We start from the raw sequence: 21,339 nt of genomic DNA, 5'->3' as shown, positions 1-21,339 counted from the left end.
GACTTGCCTAATGAGTGTATAAAACCACCTACAAAATATCATATCTCAAAATAATTCCGTTCAAAAGTTACAGCAATTTGATTAAGGGGGACTTACTTTTTTTGTTGTGTATATATACACAACAAAAAAGTAAGTCCCCCCTAAATCAAATTGCTGTTACTTTTGAACGTGACATTGAAAATACCCATTTTCTCACTTTAATGCATGCTCACTCATCCGTAAATAAACAAATCGATTTCATTTTTGCACAGAATTCTGCCCATAGGTTGATAAACATTACTGCCAAATTACATTGCTAAAGACAGCCTTGAAAAAAAGCTCCACCATATTGAATAAGGGGTTACTTATTCTTAAACATATGCACCCATAATGTACACAATTCTATGAGAGATGAAGTCAAAATTTTAACAAATAGGAAATAAGGGGTTTGTTTCATTGACGGTTTTTGTTACTTCTGTCAACAGTTATGTCATGAAACTTCGCACATGGCTTCTGAGTAACAATATCCAAAAGGTGCGCACACCAAAATAACAATTCGATACGGCACAGAGTGAGGCCAAGGCCTTGAACTTTCTTCTCATTTGCATTATTTTCGAATATTGTGTGCTCACTGATGCATTAAACATCGGGATTTTCATAAAAATCAAATCAAGTGAACCATGCAAGGTTTGTGACAGATATCCATAGTTACAAATTGCTTTTTTCCCAATAACGTAAAAAAGAGCTAATCACATTCCACATGTAATTCAAGCGTGAATGTTTAAACGCCTTTGAATCATTGAAGCATGTTAATTGGTCATGAACATAACAAAAAAGTTGATAAAAGATCAGTTTCAGTTAGCAAAATGAAACAATACTTGCCTATGATATTTGAAAATCGTATTTTTTGTTTTCAATACATGTTTATTGAACCGTGAAACGATGAATATTGTTGAAGAAACTCTTCCCCAAAATAACTGTCATCATATTCTATCATTTTTATTGATGAAAATATGTAAAAATTCAATTATAGAAAATTTGGACTTGTGTTTATTCAACAGTGAAATTTAGCAAAAAATTGTATCGTCTTTTAGAAAGTACCTTTTACAAGCCTTCTGACTATTTTTCATGATGAGAATGTGGCATCAGTTCCAATAAAATGGAATCAAAGTCATGATTTTTGACTTGTGACTTTTGAAAAGTGACATTTTTGCCTGATGGTGCTCACTGAAGCATGACATAAAATATGTCCATAACATTTACACAGAGGGTAGCTTATAAAATTACGTACACGCTCTTGTAAAAATATATCAAAAACTTGCATTGGTTCGGAAATTATTGATGTTTGTTCAAGGGGGGACTTACTTTTTTTTTTAGGATTATTTCTCATTCACGCATGAGTGAGCAAAAACCATTCGAAGGATGCCAAAAACTCATTTGGGGGGGTATCTAAATTTTTTAAAAAAAGTCACATGACAAACAAATTTCAATATCTGCTCTTTTATTTGATACCTTAATCACAGAAAATGGTCAAGAAGTAAAAAAGTTATGCTCCCTCGAAACAATGCTTGTATTTCCACAATTTCATGAAATAAACATGTTTTCATCAGTTTCCCTCGGAAGCTATCGCACAGTAACAAAAGACTTAATGCATGGCTGATTATCAACAAAACGGAGTATCGAATGAGTTTGAACGCCAGCCTGTAAAATCTCTTCATTTTAGGAAATTATTGTAAATCAAGCCTTGTTTCAAATAATCAGAACTTTCTTATTTCTTGACCATTTTCTGTAATTAAGATATCAAGTTAAAGGGCAGATATTGAACTTTTAAAAATGTGGTTTTCTTTTTGAAACCCAGATACAGCCCGCCAGTGACTTTTCGATATCCCCTTCTCAAATTGTTTTTGCTCACTCATGCGTGAATGAGAAATAGTCTAAGTAATTTCAGATGAAAGAGGAGATTCCAAGCTTTACAAAGGTAGGTCATTTTTCCATTGAATTGGTGATTAAGTTATGAAAAATCTCAGTTTCTTTTTTTGTTGGATGCACTCTATGTATATCATATATATATATATATATATATATATATATATATATATATATATATATATATATATATATATATATATATATATATATATATATATATTCCTTCTGTATCTTTGCACTGTATATATGTTTTACAGGTGATCCATGTCTTTACAAGCTGTGCTTTTTATTAGGTCACCTCAGTTCTGCTATTTTATTATTATAAGTTCATTGATGACATTTATGCTTTGCAGAATTGAAATAAACCTGAACTTGATAGTGATTGCCCTCACCTCTTGCTTTATTATCCCGGTCCAACTCTACACGAGGGAATACTTCGGGTGAAAGATCAGAATCACTGGAGTTATGTCGACACCATTCACAAAATTCTTTCATTGTTGCTTCTTCATAGAAACAATCTCCTTCAAATTGGAAACCTACGTGAGAAGAAAAAAATGGTGGTATACTACAAAGCATGTATCTGGAAACTCTACATTGTTCAGATGTTATGAAAAAAGCAGAATCTGTCAGATTGTGCGCTCTGTTGAACGGTGCAATGATATTTAAAGTAGAAATAAGAGGACAATCACAAATACTGAGATTTTCACATCAATAGAAAGATTTTAACCCCTTCAATAGTATCTAGCTCTATCCACGTAACAGAAACAAAAAAAAGGAACAAACTTTATAACCAATGTAACGCCATCCAAATCTGAGAGCTCGAAATGCATTTCACTCAATATTAAAGTACATTACTGTGTACTTCTGAGTTGTTTACAAGCACAGTACAAACCTATGTACTCTCCAACCAGCAGAGTCTATATTTTGCCCTGGGAGCATAGTTATTTCTAAGAGATACCCCCAAATCGGCCAAAGTTCATTGACCCTAAAAGACCTTTGACCTTAGTCATGTGACGTGAAACTCATGCAGGATGTTTGGTGATACTTGATTAACCTTATGTCCAAGTTTAATGAACTAGGTCCATATATTTTCTAAGTTATGATGTCATTTCAAAAACTTAACCTTAGGTTAAGATTTGATGTTGACGCCGCTGTCAGAAAAGCCGCGCCTATATACTCACTCTACTATGCAGGTGAGACAAAAAATGGACAGCTTCATACCATTGTAACTAATCCAAAAGTATTATTTAACCCTTGAAATCGTAGTGTAGACACCAACATCATATCTCCCAGATGGATTCTAAATAGATTTAGACTCATTTTTTTAGTATCATCAGCCATTTAAGACTCCTTAATTGGAAGCCATCTTGGATTTTTAGACATACAGGACCATTGATTGCCCTAACCTTATCCTTATGTATTAATTAACCATTTAAACCAAGGGTTAGACAACATAATCATATACCCCAGGCGGATATTAAACAAACTATGTCAGTTTTAAGATAATAGCCATTTTAGACTCCAATTTTGCAAGTCTTTTTGGATTCTTGGACATGCTGGACCTCTGACTGTCCTTGTAACTTGTCCTAATTTTATTACTTGACACTTTAAACCATGGGTTAAACAACAAAATCATATACCTGGGCTGATATTAATCAAACTATGTCAGTTTTTCGGTGAGAACAGCCTACATGTATAAAGACTCCATTTTTGGAAGGCATTATGGATTTATTGATATAATGGAACCTCCAACTGTCCTTGTAACTTGTCCCAATCTAATACTTGACCCTTATATTAAAAAATCATATTCTCCAGGCAGTTATTAAACAAACTGTGTCGGTTTGTAATTAAAAACAGACGTTTTATACTCCATTTTTGCAAACCATCCTGGATTTTTAGACATGGAGGACCATAGACTGTCTTTTTTACTTGTCCCAACGTATTTCTTGACCCATTAATTTAAACCATGGGTTATACACCAACATCATATGCCCAAGGCAGGTATTAAACAAACTATGTCGGGTTTGGGGTTTTTTAAGATATTAGATAACAGCTATTTAGACTCCAATTTTGAAAGCCATCTTGGATTTTTGGACATAGTGGACTGTTGACTGTCCTAACTTGGGCCGGTTTACTTCTTGACCCTTGATATCACCAATGAATAAAACCAAAATAAAAGACACCAAAATACGTAATAGATGAATTATGAATTTTTAGGCCATGGCAGCCATTTTTACGCAATCTTGGATTTTCAGGTACTCTGGAGCGCTTATGTTCACTCTTTCCTTTTTCGCCCTCCACAATTGAATACATGTATCCACCGAAAAAGGTGTCTAGGGCATATAAAGTGCCGGTTATTTTAATTTTCAGTTAATGGCGGCCATCTTAGATGCCATCTTGAAAATAACCACTTTCCTGTTCAAATACAGATTTTGGTGGATTTTCAGTATGTTATTTTTTAGATCAAATAGTACCAAAACCCGTTGACAAACATTATTGTTACAAGTTTTGGGGGTCAGAATAGAGTAAAAATGGTTTAGAATGGCGGCCATATTGTTTTTGCCAATTTGAGGATTTCAACATAAAAATTAAGGTTGGCAAACAGCAAATTTGGACTCGGCGCCCTCCAATTATGTTAAAACACTTCTCAATTCAGCATTAACACGATTGCCTAGGCTAAGGCAGTCTACTTTTCTAAAATCTGGACCTGCATGTTGGTTCTAGCTGATGATGTTTTTGTGAATGAGTTCAGTAAGTGAAAATGCAGCTTACCAAGCTGGGCTGCTGATCATTGCAGAATGGATTTCTTTGCACAAACTCTACCGAATACATGTAAATTATTCTACATATAGTGAGCTACGAGAGTGATTTTAACCATGGATTGTAGGATCCATGTTTAACTTACCCCAGGCTGACCTACTTGTAATTGTTATACCAATAAACGATTAAGACATGGATCGTCATGTCAAGGGCCTAATAAGGACAACGGAAAGGAAAATTATGGGAGACCGAACTCCTGAATATCATCTTACCTCCACGTAAACAATGCCTGTACTGTGTAAGTTCAAACTGTGCATATCAATGCCGACACAGTCATGTGTGCTACCGCAAAAAAATAATGACTGGATCTACAGCAAACCCAGGAAATCTCACTAGTCAGCAAGAAAGAAATACTGGTAAAAACATCATATAACCCAACGTAAGCACACATTTTTCATAAATCTTAGTCAGCAAAATGTTATTAAGAATGTGAACTATAAGCATGATGTGAACAATCATATAATCAATCACACAGTCTTGGGTTATACAGTACGAAGCTTTTGATTGTCTGCGACTGCAACGTATTCCTAGTTCACCGGAAGTGGTGACACCGCTCATTCAATATCATGTTTGTACATTGATGAAAACAGTTTCGACTTAATCGACGTACCCGTACTGGGCCAGTACCAGACCACAGCATATACCAGCTTGATAGCAAGCGGGCCGTGGGCCGATGCTCAGCCGGAGAGTTAGGCACAGCATCATCCCATGAACCAGTGGGGCAACTGAGGGTGCAACACTTGCACTCTTGCGCAAAAGGCCGCAAATAACCCCGGGGGGGCCACTTCCATTCACGAGTGGATACCATGCGCGACCATGGGGTCTCGAAAAGCACCCTAAACACGTAATTTCCATATTCTGAAAATGCACCCCTTAACAAGTATTGGCGTGTCAAACCCTACCCTTAACAAGTATTGGAAACAAATCGATACTCTTGGCAAATATTCCCTGAAATGAACCCCTAAACAAGTACAGGGATGTTTTATTGTTACGGGTCCTTTGGTTGTCGGCTTTACCTTATTTGGTTTAGTACGACCCCACCTTCTACACCTAGCGCAAATAGGACTCTAAACACGTAGTGTTGGGGCAAAAAGGACATCCTTTATAAAACATTTTAATTTTGTTTTATCATCCCCACAAATTCGATCCTAAACACGTAATTTTCCTAGCGAAATAGATACCCTTTTTTCATTATTTTTGTGTTTTTGACACCCTTTTCACGTTACGTACGTAACGTGCCCTATCGTGAAAAGGACATCCTTTTTACATGTTTTTTTGGTCGCGCATGGTATCCACTCGTCGAAATAGAACATCAATTACCCATCGGATATGTAGTGTCTGAAAACAGGACACACTAAATGTAATGGAAAAGCTGGTAACAAGCAGTAATTTGCAGTTTACCGGCCCTGCTGAATCAACAAAACTCAAGTGTTGATGCGGCTTCGTTCATTTTTGCTCAGCTTGGATGACATCATCATGCACGAACAAGCGCTCGTTCGAGCGCTATGACACCGAACGTCAAAACCCTCAAATACGAGTCACAGATTTTGGGCAGTGAACGAGAAGGCTCGTCACAGAATACTTAGTGTATGCGCAGTGCTCCCAAAATACCTTAATCTCGTACGTCCACATGGCTCGTCTCAGAAAACGAAAGGTCTCAAGTATAACTGATGATGTGAACAAGTTTCGGTTTTAACTTCAAATTTTTTTAAAAACATGTTACAAAGTATCTTCAAAGCTCTTGCATTGTTTGCAATGCACAGCCGGGGACGTCAATATTCTATAATACCTGATGTGACATCACACAAATAAACTCATTTATGATGCAGAGTTTTCATGCTCCTGGAACAGGCTAGTTTTTCAATTTAGGATATTAAGAAGCCAGAAGATTTTGGAGAATTAATATGTCGATGAACAGGTTATAAAGGATGTAAGCTTTGCTTTATGGATATTTATTTCCTTCTTATCTCAACTTTAATTTTACTTAAAGGTCAAGTCCACCTCAGAAAAATATTGATTTGAATCAATAGAGAAAAATCAAACAAGCACAATGCTGCAAATTTCATCCTAATCGGATGTAAAATAAGAAAGTTATGACATTTCAAAGTTTCAATTATTTTCAACAAAATAGTTATATGAACGAGCCAGTTACATCCAAATGAGAGAGTCGATGATGTCACTCACTCACTATTTCTTTTGGGTTTTTTTGTTTGAATTATATAATATTTCAATTTTTACCAATTTGACGATTAGGACCTCCTTGCCTGTAGCACAAAATGTTAAAATAATTAAATTCCACCTGTTCAGGGAGGAATGAACTTCATTTCACATGACAATGACGAGAAAATAACAATATTTCATATTTCATATAATAAAATACAAAAGAAATAGTGAGTGATGTCATCAACTCTCTCATTTGGATGTAACTGGCTCGTTCATATAACTATTTTATTGAAAATAAGCGAAACTTTAAAATGCCATAACTTTCTTATTTTCCATCGGATTTTGATGAAATTTTCAGTGTTATGCTTGTTGAATTTTTCTCTTTTCATTCAAATCAAGTTTTTGTTGGGGTGGACTTGTCCTTTAAGAATAAAATAGGTAAATTCTTAGAGAAAGAAAATCTCAGGGTGGATTCAGCCACAAGAGGATTTGGATGAATATGGCCTATTTGCTCATTAGCATTAAGGACTGGAGTCTGACTGCCTTTGATTCTCTCGACCATAGCAAGTTGTTCAAGAAGTTATAAGGATGGTGTGCATGGTAAAATACAGGGTTTGAATCCTAATAAAGGACATTCCACAGTTAAAATGAAGTCCATGTCATTTTCACCAAATTTTGCAAAGTTACTTTGGTATCTTTACATCATGAAAATGCAAAAAATGATAAGGTTCATGTGCTTATTTTTTTGTTCTACAGGACTTCAAATTCGCCATATTTAAATGATATGAGGTCTCACGGGCCTAATCACTAGTGGCAGGCCCTAGATATTCATTCGAGCCAACCCATTGGTATTTTTTTTATTTTGATATGGCTGATTGACAAAGTGTATGCATATGATTGTCCATCTAACACTGATTCTATTTTTGGTAATTACTGAACTTCCTTTTCCCTAATTGGGAAGAAATATCACCAATTTGGACTATATTTTGACTGGCGGAAGGATTACGGCTATTTTGCTGTTTGAGTTGATGAATCTGCTCCCCCCGACGGTGTCTTCAAACACGCCAATTTATTTTTAAAATGAGCCGGTCGAGGGACCCTTTTCTGGTCAGATATGGATTGCCAGATATAAATCCTATCCACTGGTAGTAAACATTCGACCCCCGAATTTCATCCTTATTTTTTATGAATTTTTTAAAGTGCCAATTTAACACATGAGTCTATGGGGAATGAATTAGGCCTTTGAGACCTATGAAATGTTTCACAATCAAGGAATTATGCCTCTCTTAGTCTCACAAATTCACCAAATGAGTTGAAATCATCTTTACTCTCTCGATATTGCATCAAACTTCACTAAACTTTCAGGATATGTAACTAAGTGGAAATCAAAGTAGGAGAATATCTTTTAATTGGCAAAACCACATCTATTTGGAATGAGCAGCGCCCTCATTTGACAAGAATGGTGCATAAACTTCAAAATCCAAATCTTCAAAAGACATGAATCAACTTACATCAAATAGAAAAAAAAAGTATAGTTTAAGCTGCATTTTATTCAAAAATCAAAATCCATGTCATTTTCATCAAATTCGGCAAAATTATAGAGGATTGCATTGAAAAGGTGTAGGGAAGTTAAAAATATGGGGTCCATGTGCTCATTTTTAAACTATCAGTGTCCAAAGTGTTACGAGTTAACTTAAAAATTGAATAACATGCGCGCTTCAGTTTTAGCTCAACTTATGAATAATTCATGTACCATAGCGTTTCCATGTACGGAAAAAGTATTCGCGGCCCGGTTAGCATTCACAGGCCAACATCTCCTAGTCAGAATCTACTTAAACTATGCAAACTACCATATAAATAAAAAAAAAAGAAAGAAGATATGACTGGGCATGGCCGTTCACCTACAGTTTAAGGGGCAAGGCCCGGTAGGCACACAATTCACAGGCCACCATCGCCTAGTCAGAATCTACTTAAAATATGTAAACTACCATAGATATAAAGATATGACTGGGCATGGCCGTTCACCTACAATTTAAGGGGCAAGGCCCTGTAGGCACAGAATTCACAGGCCACCATCTCCCAGCCAGAATTTACTTAAACTATGCAAACTACCATACAAATAAAAAAAAAGAAAGATATGACTGGGCGTGGCCGTTCACCTACAATTTAAGGGGCAAGGCCCGGTAGGCACATAATTCACAGGCCACCATCTCCCAGCCAGAATTTACTTAAAAGGTCAAGTCCACCCCAGAAAAATGTTCATTTGAATTAATAGAGAAAAATCAGACAAGCACGATGCTGAAAATTTCATCAAAATCGGATGTAAAATAAAAAAGTTATGACATTTCAAAGTTTCGTTTATTTTCAACAAAATAGTTATATGAACGAGCCAGTTACATCCAAATGAGAGTCGATGATGTCACGCACTCACTATTTCTTTTGTTTTGAATTATACAATATTTCAATTTTTACAAATTTGACGATTAGGACCTCCTTGCCTGAAGCACAAAATGTTAAAATAATGAAATTCCACGTGTTCAGGGAGGAAGGAAACTTCATTTCACATGATAATGACAAGAAAAGAATATTTAATATTTCATATAATAAAATACAAAAGAAATAGTGAGTGATGTCATCAGTTCCTCATTTGCATACTGACCGAGATGTGCATATAACTGTTTTGTGAAATGAAGCAAAACTTTAAAATGCCGTAACTTTCTTATTTTACATCCGATTTTGATGAAATTTTCAGTGTTATGCTTGTTGAGTTTTTCTCTTTTTATTCAAATCAAGTTTTTGTTGGGGTGGACTTGTCCTTTAAACAATGTAAACTACCATAGAAAAGAAATGAAAAGACAGGACTGTGCATGGCATTCACCTACAATTTAAGCGGCAAGGCCCGAGAGGCATATAATTCACAGGCCACAATCTCCCAGCCACAATCTACTTAAACCGTACAAACTACCATACAAATAAAAAAAAAAATATGACTGAGCGTAGTTCTCACCTACAATTTAAAGGGCAAGGCCCAGTTAGCATATAATACACAGGCCAACATCTCCTAGTCAGAATCTACTTAAACTATGTAAACTACTGCATTACAAAATCAGCCTGTGCATGGCCATTCACCTACAATTAAAGGGGCAAGGCCCAGTAGGCACATAATTCACAGGCAAACATCGCCCAGCTAGAATCTACTGAAACTATCCAATCTACCATATAAATACAAATGAAAAGATATGACTGGGTGTGGCCATTCACCTACAATTTAAGGGGCAAGGCCCGGTAAGCACATAATTCACAGGCCACCATCTCCTAACTAGAATCTACTTAAACTATGTAAACTACCGTATAAAAATAAAAGATATGACTGGACGTGGCCGTTCACCTACAATCTAAGGGGCAAGGCCCAGTAGGCACATTATTCACAGGCCACCATCTCCCAGCTACAATCTACTTAAACTATGCAATCTACTATACAAATACAAATGAAAAGATATGACTGGGCGTGGCCGTTCACCTACAATTTAAGGGGAAAGGCTCGGTAGGCACATAATTCACAGGTTACCATCTCCTAGTCGGAATCTACTTAAAACTATGTAAACTACCACGTAAAAAAAAGATATGAATAGGCGTGGCAGTTCACCTACAATTTAAGGGGCAAGGCCCAGTATGCACACAATTCACAGGCCACCATCTCCCAGCCAGAATCTACTTTTAAAAGAAAGAAGATATGACTGGGCGTGGCCTTCACCTACAATTTAATGGGCAAGGCCCAGTAAGCACACAATTAGCAGGCCACCATCTCCTAGTCAGAATCCTTACTATAATTTGGCTAATCTTGTGTGTCCTTCCGTTTGTTTGACGCAGCTTTTCTCCTTGGTTTTCCACTCAATAGAGCTGGAATTTTTTCTAAACATGGAAATTGTTCACAGATTGTCATGAGGGGGGGTTGTGTGGTATTTTGGTAGCATTAAAGTTTTTTTACAATTCGTAACTTTTTGGCATTCCTTTTCGCAGCCCTGAGTATAGCTTCGAAGTTCCCAGTCCCTTTTACCTCTCTCAGGCCAGTGAAATACAAAGCATGCATGCCATCATGCCGACCGGGTATGGTACGGTATACGGTACATACTTACTCATGCGCTGGCTGCATTATATGCATGTGTGTGCGGCGCTGCTGAAACGTAAACAACATACCGTAATCGGTTTCACGGTAGGTATGTTGAAAAGCTCCAGCTGGAACATCACTCAACTTGGAGAACATCACTCAACTTGGAAGTTGTCCTCAGTGGTTACCGTACCTGTGAGTACAACTTTCTGACAAACCTATTTATGTCTTTTATTAATGATAAATTTGTTACTTAAAAGGCTCAAGATCTAGAAATCTAGGCATTATCGTGATATTGGGAACCACCGTTCACTTCATACAGCAGTGCTTTATTCAGTCACACGCACTGTTCCCCATTTCCACTTCCACCTCCACTCACTTCGTACACAAGTGCGCGTACACAAATCTACGAGTGGTTCCCAAAAACACGATTCGGCCGAAATCTATAGCCTAGCCCTAGGCCTAGGCTACTATCAAATGCTGGTGATAAGTGGTAAGAAAGTTTTTATGTTATAGGCAGTGTATACAGCCACATACATGTGGCCACACACGTGTGGTTATATCCAATACTAGGCCGGTAAGCACTAAATAGGTACCAATTCTGCAGACGCAAGCTCATAAATATTCTTAAATATTCATAGGATTAGGATGACGATTAGGATTAGGGTTAGGATTAGGATATTAGGGTTTCAGCTTGCGTCTGCAGGATTGGTACCTATATAGTGCTTACCTACTAGGCCCCGTTGAGGATACTGCTACACGCGTCACTTGCACTTGTACTCTATGCAGCAGCAGTAATCGCAAACGCGTAACACAACTCACAAGCGATGTGTATTTCTTGCGACGGTACCTGTTGCAAAACTTCATCACAAAGGTTTTATCTCCCGACTTCTTTGACATACAAACGAAATTCTCACTTCACTGTCACCTGCTTGCTGATCAGGTGAGAATGAAGTGAGAATATTATTTGTAGGCCTAGAATCTATGTCAACATCAGTGAAATCGGGAGATAAAACCTTCATGATGAATCTTTGAGAAGGTTACCTTTTCTTGATAATTAGGTCAATCCAATGACCTACCTACCCAGTTTCATTAAAACATCCTTTATATTTAATCCTGTATTTTAACAGATTCCGCTACCTGCCACTCAGTGCTCCAAGGCCAAGCTGTGCCAGTGCTCTGTTGCACATGGTTCAGTGCATGGTTAGTATTTTGACGTAAGACATAATATTTATATTGAATGATTAATGCCGCAGTAAATCTAAATTCCAACATGTGATGAAGTTGTTTGGTTGAGTCTGATAATCAACTCAGTGCTAAGTTCCAAAACCAAAAATTAAAAATTTCTTAATAGATTTGCTATTAACCCTTTTATTTAAGGGCAAATTTGATCAGATTTTCTTCGGAACATTGGTAACACTGGCATTTTCTTTCTTTGCTACACACATTCAACAAAATTAATGTCTCTAAAATTCATTTACAAATATAAATGAACTATATTTAGTATTATGTTCGCCAATTCATATGTTAAACTTTATTTCTGTGTGATTAACAAAATACTAATGTAGTGTGATTGTAATAAATTTAATGATTTCAGTGCTTAATTTCCTCCTTTTAATTCCTGATGCTAAATGCCAAGTGGTAACACTACACAAATGAGCTTATTGTGTGCAGATATTTTAGCTCCTTCTGCTGATGCGTCCAATATATATTTTTTAAGGCTCTGAATCGTAAGTTATTGAGTCAAAGCACAAAATGTGGGCAGTTGTCACAAAGAGGTTAACCCTATTCTGACTTGGCTTTTTGAAAACAAGTGTTGACTTGGGGTTTGCTGGGGGGTGAGGGTCTACATCTAATGTTTCTGCCCAGTTTCATTAAAACATCCTTTATATTTAATCCTGTATTTTAACAGATTCAGCTACCTGCCACTCAATGCTCCAAGGCCAAGCTGTGCCAGTGCTCTGTTGCACACAGTTCAGTGCATGGTTAGTATTTTGACGTCAAATGTAATATTTATATGGAATGATTGATGCCGCAGTAAATCTAAATTCCAACATATCGTCGCTGGTTTCGCAAACCGACGAAAGTGGCAAATATTTTTATTTTTTTGGTTTTTGAGTTATAATCATTTTTCAACTCTATATTTAATTGTCTATCACTTCCAAAAGAAATTAGACATGGAAAGTCCTCGATGACGTAATAATGACATCATGCAAACTGACGTACGTGTTGAAAAAGCGAATAGTGGTTTCGCAAAGTGACGTACGCGGGAACGTCACTACGCGAAAGCTTTTAGCTGTCGGCAAAGTGGAGGACGAACTGTCGTACGTATATCAATCTTCAGTAGATGGTAAGTAATCAATTTAAAAAAACGTCTGCATCCCAGATTTAAAAAGATTATTAAAAAACTAGTCACGGACTACATATAGATTTGTGTGAAATATCAGTGTAAAAGTATTTCCAAGGATTATAGGGGAAAACGAATACATAGCCCCACCTGTTGAAAAAATTGTTATCATAAAGTAGATCTGCTCCGTGTTCGAATTTGGCTAGGCTACGACTCGAGATCGTGGCAAGACGGTCAGCAATATAGCTAAGGCTAAAGCTAAGAACCAAGACACTGTAATTTTTATTTCATAAAGGTATTGCAGGAGTTTAATTCGAAATTTTCAGCCTAACAACAGGCCTAATTCATACTCATAGTCATAGTCTATCTACATAGACTACAATACATTAACTTTGTTAGATCGAGAAACGGGCCAGGGGTGGGGCCCAGTACAGATCAATATCATGAGTAGGTCTGTATATGACCTACATAATGTAACTGTCAGAGGTTAAAGGTAATAATATACTATACATACAAGATGTGACTCTTTAAAAGGATGAACTAATACTAGCTATCTTGGCATAGATCTACCCAGGTAAAACTCAAATGGAGCCTGTAGCCGGCCTAGAATTAGAAAGGTGTATTCAGACAGTTTCATGACCTTCCTGATTGGAGGTCTGGACCTGAAACTGAGTGTACCACACTGCAAAATAGTTTTGGATCTAAGACTAGTTCTAAGATCAAGTTCATTAATATTTACATGTAGTACAGATTAGATTTTGACGTAGAATATACCAAAACAACCATATGGGGAGGGAACAATTTCTATCCGCACTGTACTCTGTAGACTCAAGACTAGATCTAGATCTGTAGTAGGTCTAGATCTCAATTTTCTACATGGGACTCTCAGTCATGAGACATTATTAATGACACCACTCAACTGATCTAGAAGTTTCAAACTAAATCTTATTTTTTAATTTATTTATTTATCTATTCATTTATTTATTTATTTATTTGCATTTAGTCTCCAGTTATAGTGGTCCGTACTACTAGTAATAGACCCTAAAAAATCACTTTAAAGCAGGTGTCACCTTGCTTTGACTCGGATGCAAGGACTATTTTGGCATTACGCATGCATGTACATGGGGCAATAACAAAATAGATTAGTTCAGATAGTCTACGTAGGTCTATAAATATTTCATTAATTCAGTTAGCTTCCAAATTGATTTTACAATTAAACTAAATCCGTAATTTACACCTTTGAAATCTCTAGGATTTCATTTCCAGTGTAGCCTTTATTCCTTCTACAAATTAGAAAAGGCAAGTCAGTTTCACAACACAGTAATTTTCTAACGTATTAACCTATTCATTTGATTTTATTTGATTTGATTTGATTTATTTCTGCATTTCATCAACAAAATAACAATACTTGACAGATAATATTGCCTGCTTCTTCTGAGTGGGTCCTCTGAAAGGTCTTTTTGGGATTTACGTGGTAGCGAACGTTAATGCAAATTCGTGAATCTCTTGTTAAATTTCTTGAAATGAAATTAGATAAAAATAATCTAGACTTTTCTTTTGTTTTATTTTGTTTGTTTATTTGTGTTTTTTCTTGTTTGTGCTTTACTCAACTATTATCTGCATAATATATCTGTAGACCCCTTTAAAGAGTTTGATGAGTTTTTTTTTCCTTTTCAAATCTAATATAGGTTTTGACTACAGGGGCTCTGAAAATTTTTGTCCTGCAGGCAGGTACCACTTATCGGGAATGAAATCAAGGTGATATAACTTTGTAGTAAAATTGATATTTTCCCATCTCCTTTTAAACGACGGATACCATATCACGAATATGAAGTCAATGGCTTATTATCTTTTATTTGTTGTTAATTTCTGGTATGTTGTCAAGCCCCCCCAAAAAAATCTAAAAACTATAATTTATATCTTTAGCACAAAAGGAAAAAAAAACCTATATGATTATTTAGTATTACATTTTACATCCTATGTGGGTATGAGCCTTTTTTTTAAATTCCGTTGCAGTATACATAGAGAAACAGATTCCACTTCCCCTTTTTTATTAAATAATATCACATAGATACATGCAAAATTTCAATGATATTCTTGGCCATTCTAAATAAAATAAGAACAAACCATTAGAAAAATCAATTACATATTGTAAATTCTTTCCTAAGTGACACAAAATAACTTGACAAATAATTCCATGAGAAAAAAAACCACAATGAGAATGAGAAGCATTCAATAAGGTTTTACCACTTTGTTTTTTTATTTTCTTTTTTTTATAAATTTGTTTTACAAATATTCTTTCCCATATCATAATAACATTTTATGATTTTTTTTCCCCCGTTCAAAAACGGGCAAACAATTTTTGCATTTGGCTGCCAACTTTTTTTTTCCTTTCTAAAATCATGATACAATTGAAAGCACTGTTATTACATCATAAAAGCCAAACATTTTATTCTTATATGTAAGGTGAATGTGAATAATATTGCGGGACGGCCAAGGCTCAAGATTTGACCATATTTCATTTGAATATACACAGGAACAAAATATATTTATAATTGTTTCTTTGCTGCTATTATGAAATGAACATAGCTTATCTGTTACTAATTTGGATCTTTATAAAGCATCTTTCACATAAAGAATTCTAATCAGCAATTTAAACTGAAACCACCTCATGTTTATATTGACAAAAGAAAGGGGATTAGGTAAATAGAACTCTAAATAATATTGTCAAGATCAAACTCCTGTTTACTTTTTGAAAGTCTTTTACATTTCTTGATTTCATGTTTCAAGAAAGACTAGTAGATATGTGCACAACCTTTTTGCACTTTCAGTATTAAAACAATGCTTCGGGGAGAATATATGTAGCTACCATGAGCTCAGGTTTGACATTTTTGTCATAACTGAATCAAATAGTGTTACATAATCCATGATATAAAATAAATTTTACTTGTACATTGTATTTATGTTGAAAATCAAAATATGAGAGACACTTTCCATCTGTCTTTAAAACATTGTTAACGAATCGTATCCCCTTTGCACACCATGACTTAAAATAAATTATTATCAACTTGTATTCTAGGATTATGCCAAAGGGGTTAACACGCGATAATATCTACACTGGAGACACCGATGTACTTGTGAGATGGAAGGCTGACGGCTCCAAAAATGTGGTCTCTGAAAAGGACTTGAAGTATGAAGGCCATCTCCAAAGAGGCTCTTGTGTTTTCATGCCATGGCCAGGTTCGTCTCCGTGGCAAGGAGTTGTACTGGCTGTGGATGGGGATAGTGATGCCAGTTCAACGGATTCCGACAGTGAGAGCGACTTGCCATTATCAGCATTTGGTAAAAAAACGAAAGGTATTTCTTTATTAAGTGCTGTTGTATGTCTCCAGAAGACGTTGATTCTAAAGAAAATGAACATGATATATCGTGTTTACTTTCAGTGCGATCAACTACGATGCAAATGTTCATGTTTATGGATATCATCATTCATTTTTTTATGACAGTATGGGATAAATCAGATGACAAAATTTATAAAAGTCAAAATCGGACAATATCCGTATTTTCAGCTTCATGCAAGAAATTTTAAAAGGGGTATTAGGTTTTATTCAAACCTTGATGATGTTCGTTTCATTTCATTTTTTAAAATTCACTTCATACACTCTAAGAAATGCTAGATGAATGTGTCAAAAATAAAATTCTACACAATGGGTAACAACACTGGGTAAATAAATATTGGGCATCATTTACCTAAAATTAGGTAAAACTTCTCCAACTATTTACCTAATGCATAATACCAAACAAGAATGAAAGGAAATTAATGCCCACATAATTCACGAAAACAGATGACATCTTTAAACTATAACTCAGAAATTGTCTACATACTGGGTACCCATTATCATGTTGGGTATCATGGTTGGGTAAACATAAAATTGATAATTAAATTGGCAATTCAATTTTCCCGAAAAAGGGTAATTTATAAAATCAGTAAAGTTTACCCAAAAGTTGGTTGGACACATAACTACCCTCATGTTTGGTAAATTTGGGGTAAAGTTTTGCTCAATATTTTCAAAAGTGTAATTTACACCACATTGCGTTGTTGTTTTTACAATTTACACCAGACTGTGTTACTGTTGTTGCTAAATACTAAATAAAAAGTTTCAATGATAAGGGGGATGCTTGTGATTTTTATTGTTGTTTTAATGCCACTATCTTTTTTTTTCATATGTATTGTGAAATATACTGTTTAAATCTTTATTAGCATTGATGGGGTTTAGAAAATATTTGATTTAGAGAGTAATGAATTTATTTGCACTGAATTTTTTTTAACGCATAACATTACAAAATTTGATGAACAACTTACCTTGATTTCTCTTTCTCCAGATGCTGAACTCCAAGGTGCAAAAGTTCAAAGCTCAACTGAGATACTTCCGAAGGAAGGGAGAAGTTTAAGTGATTCATGTCTGTCGCCAGTAGTGTGCAGCAATTTCGTCTGCAATTTCAAACATTATTGTTATAATGAAGATTGTAAATCCCATAATGCATGTTGTATACAGGTTGAAGATGCATCATCTTCATTCATTCAGTTATTTGCAGGTGATTCCTCCAGTCCGATAGTAACGCAGTCTGGTGATGGCAGAAGTGTCATCAATAGCGAAAGTCACACTGGAAGTAAGAGTGAAAAATGCGTAGGTGACGATGACCAAAGGAAAGAAGATAGCGTGGAAGGTACTAGTACATCTTTTGTGGAAATGAATTTGCCAGAGCAAGTCCACAGAGAAGACAACATAGAAGGTACATCTTTTGTGGAAAGGAATTTGCCATAGCAAGTCCACAAAGAAAACATAGAATGTACATCTTTTGTGGAAAGAAATTTGCCATAGCAAGTCCACAAAGAAGACAGCATAGAAGGTACATCTTTTGTGGAAAGGAATTTGCCATAGCAAGTCCACAAAGAAGACAGCATAGAAGGTACATCTTTTGTGGAAAGAAATTTGCCAGAGCAAGTCCACAAAGAAGACAGCATAGAAGGTACATCTTTTGTGGAAAGGAATTTGCCAGAGCAAGTCCACTAAGAAGACAACATAGAAGGTACATCTTTTGTGGAAAGAAATATGCCAGAGCAAGTCCACAAAGAAGACAGCATAGAAGGTACATCTTTTGTGGAAAGGAATTTGCCAGGGCAAGTCCACAAAGAAGACAGCATAGAAGGTACATCTTTTGTGGAAAGGAATTGGCCAGAGCAGGTCGTCGAATGCTCCATGATTGACGAGGAAAATAATGATTTGGATGGACTGTGGTCAGAATCCGATTTTGAAGAAGAAATGGATATTGAAGAAGATGATGAAGAATTTATAGTTCAATTGCCGCATCTCACACCTGAGGTCTCAGCAAGACAACTTCAGGGCGCAGCTGTACCTGAGCCTTGTCTTGGAGATAGAAATGAATTAGAAAAGCATCCAGCAGAGGCTTTTTTGTGGAAGGTCAAGGGACACTGGCTCCTCTTGAAAAGTCAGTTAAGACAATTATCAAATGCAAGTCTGCGAAGATGAAGAGGAACCTAGGAGAATATGTGAGCCGGAAAAGCCAGAAACATATGCCAGCTCGTTGTGAAGCACAATTTCGTGAACCCTGCCTCAGTTGTTCACGAAAGAAATTAGATTGTGCAAAATTCTCTGAAGAAAATAAGCAAAAGATAAGAAATTCGTGTTACGATCCGGTAGTTGCAAAAACAACGGCAAGTCATTAGAATGAACATTGATGTGAAGAAGAAGAATAAGGGAAAATCTGTAATTTCCTATTTTCTTCCAGATCCTTCTGATGCCTTTGGTAGTCTTCCCGTATGCAAGCAGATGTTCCTTTCCACCCTTGGAATCTCTGAGCGACAAGTGAGAACCGTCATCCAAAAGACATTACCTTGTGGAATAATCGAAAAAGACAAAAGAGGTGGAAGGTCTTTACGAGATTCGAGAAGGGATGTCCAGCTCTATCAGGAAGTAAAAGATCACATTGACAAGTTTCCTCGCGTGGAATCACACTACTGTAGATCAAGTAGTACCTGTCAATACCTCTCCAGTGACCTGAACCAGTCTCTTATGTACAAGATGTATCGTGAAGAGTATCCGGAAGGTGCTTCTTTTTCTTTTTACAAGAAAGTACTTCAAAGCCTCAACCTAAGATTCCATAAACCAAAAAAAAGATCAATGTGGCCTATGCATGACGTACTTGAAAGCCAATGAAGAGGAGAGGGGACCAATCAAAGAGAGATATGAAAAACACATCTTGGAAAAAAACACGGTTAGACTTCTGAAATATGAGGTAAAATGGTTGGCAACTGAAAAGAGTGACAAGGTATCTGCAGGGGTTTTTGATCTACAGCAGGTGATCTTCTTACCCATGATGCTACACTTTCTTCGTGAGACTGCAAAGTCAATTCACACAATCACTGAGGTTCTTCGAAACCTCCCATGGACAAAGTGAGGGAGATAGCATGCATAGCACCATCGAGCGTGCTTTAAGACCTACAGTCAGAAACTTGGACTACTTCGTGTACGTACCTCAGACATGGGTCAGACGATAGACTGGACGAAGTTCATGGCGATACAAGTAACGAAGATGGACCTGAATGCGACACGATTCAAGTACTCTCACACAGATAATGACTTTGACAAAGTCACATTGCCAACCATGCGTCGAGTTTCAGAAGAAGTGTTGAAGCCAGAGTTGCTCTATGCTGGCGGACCCCCAAAACTTTCACTTGGGAAGTACAGAGACTTGACCACCCTGCGTACGGGGGATATGCCAGTCATTGCCCATCCAGACTAGATTCTACAAACTCCTTCCCCACTAAGTATGTATGCCCAGTAGGATTCTTTCCTATGATGCCTGGCATCGTCATGCTTTCCTACTGTTTAAGAGATTAAGTGCAGTGTTGTGAATGTCGTTTTATTCATTTCTGCAGACAAAACTTACAGGTACCAGGGTTGGGATCAATTACAGAGTAACTGATTACATTTTTGAGTAATTGTAATCGAAGTTTTGAAAGAGAAATTGATCTAATTGTAATTGAAACATTGTGACTCAAATTACTCATAATAACATTCAATTACTTTACAATAAACTGACTTTTTTTTCTTCAATTTAATCTGGATTCCTTCTTTCTCTTTCCTCAAAGCTAGTACTCTCTGGCATGTAACTACATCCTTTTCCGGTGGTGTGGAGGAAAGAGAAGATACTGTGGGAATCAGAACACATATATTTGCAAGAAGTGAATGTCCACTTAATCTGGATTCCTTATTTCTCTTTCCTCTCAGTACTCTCTGGAAATGGAATGTAACCACATTCTTTTCCAATGGTGTGGAGGAAAGAGAAGGCATCATAGGAATCACAACACATTATGTTTGCAAGAAGTGCACAAATTTTGCATTATAAATATTTGCTTTCTGGATTGCATGTTATTTGACAAAGCAATTGAATTTACATACTTTGTATTTTCATTATAATTTTTCTTCTGCAAAATATTTTTTTTTCAAATCCCTAATCTGGAAAGGGAAAAAAATATTTGATACATTTCACACCCAAACACATGTAGTCGCACCCTTTATAAACAGACATCACAGAATTTGAGGCAGTGGCTAGCAACCCCCCCCCCCCCCCCTATTTTCGAATACTGCTGATTTGAATTATTTCAAGGCAAAATACTCAGCTGACCAGCGGAGAAAAGGTTTAAAACTTGCATTATGCATTTTAGCTTACAACAAAAGCTTACAAACTTTTGATTTCTCAGTTTCACTTTTTGCTTCATTTGGGGTCTTCAAAAGAGAATGTTTGGCAAAATCAATGCATTCTTAATTAAACATTAAACCTTTATCTTGTCATTTTTTCTGCACTACAAACAAATTGATGTGATTCGTGACTTTATATAGAGATTAATTGAAATTGTGACTGTAATTGAATGGAATTTATTGAATTTAAATTATCAGTATTAGTTTGA

At 36.2% G+C, this 21,339-nt stretch overlaps 1 protein-coding gene and 1 long non-coding RNA gene across 3 annotated transcripts in view; both read right to left on the bottom strand.

Moving 5' to 3' along the window:
• LOC121410176 (HSPB1-associated protein 1-like) overlaps window positions 1-11,615 on the bottom strand; it is a 71,107-nt gene extending 59,492 nt beyond the window's left edge. Inside the window, exons 1-2 of one of the 2 annotated variants that reach the window (XM_041602082.1) lie at window positions 11,028-11,615; window positions 2,301-2,444 (exon numbers count right to left, since the gene is read on the bottom strand). In XM_041602082.1, the coding sequence (XP_041458016.1) occupies window positions 2,301-2,444; window positions 11,028-11,031 (148 nt within the window). In that variant the 5' untranslated portion in view covers window positions 11,032-11,615. Of the gene's footprint in view, window positions 1-2,300; window positions 2,445-4,940; window positions 5,467-11,027 lie in introns of those variants that run through there. The other variant, XM_041602083.1, reaches the window with a different exon arrangement.
• Window positions 11,616-14,975: 3,360 nt separating this feature from the next.
• Window positions 14,976-17,796, bottom strand: LOC121410175. The gene is made up of 2 exons (XR_005969282.1): window positions 17,710-17,796; window positions 14,976-16,750 (listed from the first exon to the last, which is right to left on the bottom strand). It is a non-coding gene; the product is annotated as an uncharacterized LOC121410175 (long non-coding RNA).
• Between the last annotated feature and the right edge of the window lie 3,543 nt (window positions 17,797-21,339).

This window comes from Lytechinus variegatus, chromosome 3 (genome assembly GCF_018143015.1).
Source record: "Lytechinus variegatus isolate NC3 chromosome 3, Lvar_3.0, whole genome shotgun sequence".
Taxonomy (NCBI): domain Eukaryota; kingdom Metazoa; phylum Echinodermata; class Echinoidea; order Temnopleuroida; family Toxopneustidae; genus Lytechinus; species Lytechinus variegatus.
Note: the sequence above shows the minus strand (reverse complement) of the source record. Positions and strands in the feature narration are given on the sequence as shown.